The sequence below is a fragment of the Belonocnema kinseyi genome, chromosome 7 (genome assembly GCF_010883055.1).
Source record: "Belonocnema kinseyi isolate 2016_QV_RU_SX_M_011 chromosome 7, B_treatae_v1, whole genome shotgun sequence".
Classification (NCBI taxonomy): domain Eukaryota; kingdom Metazoa; phylum Arthropoda; class Insecta; order Hymenoptera; family Cynipidae; genus Belonocnema; species Belonocnema kinseyi.
This window is the reverse complement of record NC_046663.1, coordinates 46,773,468-46,775,430: the sequence shown is the minus strand read 5'-3', so window position 1 is coordinate 46,775,430 and position 1,963 is coordinate 46,773,468. Positions and strand designations below refer to the sequence as shown.

The 1,963-nt window shown below is 35.5% G+C and overlaps 1 protein-coding gene across 1 annotated transcript in view; it reads left to right on the top strand.

Annotated features, from left to right (window-relative positions):
• LOC117176436 (stress response protein NST1-like) overlaps window positions 1-1,515 on the top strand; it is a 2,826-nt gene extending 1,311 nt beyond the window's left edge. Inside the window, exons 2-3 of the mRNA XM_033366675.1 lie at window positions 1,039-1,141; window positions 1,283-1,515. Of these exons, the coding sequence (XP_033222566.1) occupies window positions 1,039-1,141; window positions 1,283-1,515 (336 nt within the window). The remainder of the gene's footprint in view (window positions 1-1,038; window positions 1,142-1,282) is intronic.
• Window positions 1,516-1,963: the final 448 nt, after the last annotated feature.

The window sequence follows — 1,963 nt, the reverse complement described above, 5'->3', positions numbered from 1 at the left end:
AAGTTACAACTTTTTGTCTTAAGAAAAAAAGATGCGCAATCAAATTTTACATCCATATATATCTTTTGAAAATTAAAATTCGAACATTTTTTCTAAAGCCTCGAGGGGACTTCGTTTTCGCACGAAAAAATTTTATGTGCCCTTATTGCATCCGGTCCCACAATTAAGAACACAGGTTTTGAAAGAAAATCATGACGTTTTGCAAGCAGCACATTTAATTTCTGAAAAAACGATGGCGAGAATTTCCGAGTACTACTTCTGGTCAAGAATGTATTCGGAGATAATCAAATACGTTAAAAATGGTAAAACATGCGAAAGAACCAAATCGAGTAACCAACCCAAATTATAACAGAACAATTAAACAAATTATTAAAACCTACCTAGATAACGATCATGACACCTGGGAAAACATTTCGAAAACGAAAGCGAAATAGAGTTTCAAAGCATAGACAAATAGACAGACAGCCTTAGGAAGCTACAATTTATAAAAGTAGAAGTCCAGAAAAATTTGGACAAAGCTAATAAAAGACAAGCGAATAACTATAATTTAAGAAGAAGACCGGTAGAATTTAAAGTAGGAGATAGAGTATTAAAAAGAACAACTAGACTTTCAAATAAAGCAGATAAAAAATCAGGTAAGTTATACGACCAATATGAAGGTCCATATAGTATTAAGAAAAAGATTTCCCCAACGATTTATGAATTACAAAACCTCAAAGGAAGGAGCATAGGCGAATGGAACATAAATAACTTTAAGCTAGAAAACAACTAATACACAAAAAAACTAACAAAAACTTGAGACTTTAAGGGTTAGGAACTAAGTATTGGCAGAGGGCAAGGATCAATGGCATAGCATACACAACTGACCCCAAAGACAAATCTAGACAGTAGAAACTTTTTTTTTTCTTTTTTCTCTCCCATTTAGAAAATGGAACCAGAAGTGAGGTGCTACCTCTGCAAAGGACGGCAGACTAACAAAAATTTGAGGAACACTTAGCAAATTACCCAGCATGGATCTGGCTAAACAAGATCCCACAGGGAGCATCAGAACACAATGTAAAACGCTATCCCCACCGCCACATCCGCAGCGCACTTAAAAACTTGGAACCGCAGGAGGAAGAAGATTCCGAGGGAGGACCAAGTACAAGGAAAAGCAAGACAACACCCCAGATGATGTTACAAAAATTAAAAGAATTATAACTAAAAGCTCAACTGGAACACTTTAAAAACTGCAACAAAAAAACTTGGTTCATATATAATAACTTCAAACCAACACAAATAGAACAGAAAAGGGCTGAAGAGGAGGAAAAGAGAAGAAAGGAGGAGGAGACGAGAGCGAGAATCGAAAGGGAAAGGGCAATATCCTGGCAAAGAGTACTGGCAATAATAGCAGTGGAGGAGGAGAAAAGGAAAAAGGAAGAGGTAGAACAAATAACAAAGGAATGGAGACGATACATGGAAAAGGGAGCAAGAGAAGTGGAGGACTGGATTAAAAAAGGAAGGAGAAGGAATTAAATTTAAAAATGAAACTACATATTATATTATAACAATTACTATATTAAATCCTATCAACTCTTATGACAATAAAATAACCTTAAAATAAAACTGCCGTGACTCCAGACAACATTTTTGTTCCCCCACCCCTATTTGTTTTTTTTCTCCTTACAGAAACAGACCATCATGAATGAAAACTGGAACAGCGACCTCAAGAAAAAAAGGCGATTATTAAACTCAAAACCGGAGAAAATTCGGAGGGATTCCTTTGTTAATATTGTAAAAAAATAGTACCAAAACCCATTTACAAAATACACGACTAATTTTACAACAAGAGACCTTATAGACACAAAAAAAAATTTCATAACAAATGTATCAAAAAGTTGACTTTCGATGCCCCCGTAGCGGGTCGAAAGTTGTGTTTTTAACCCTAGACTAGAAAGTCGAAACAGGCGACTGCGAAAGTCAC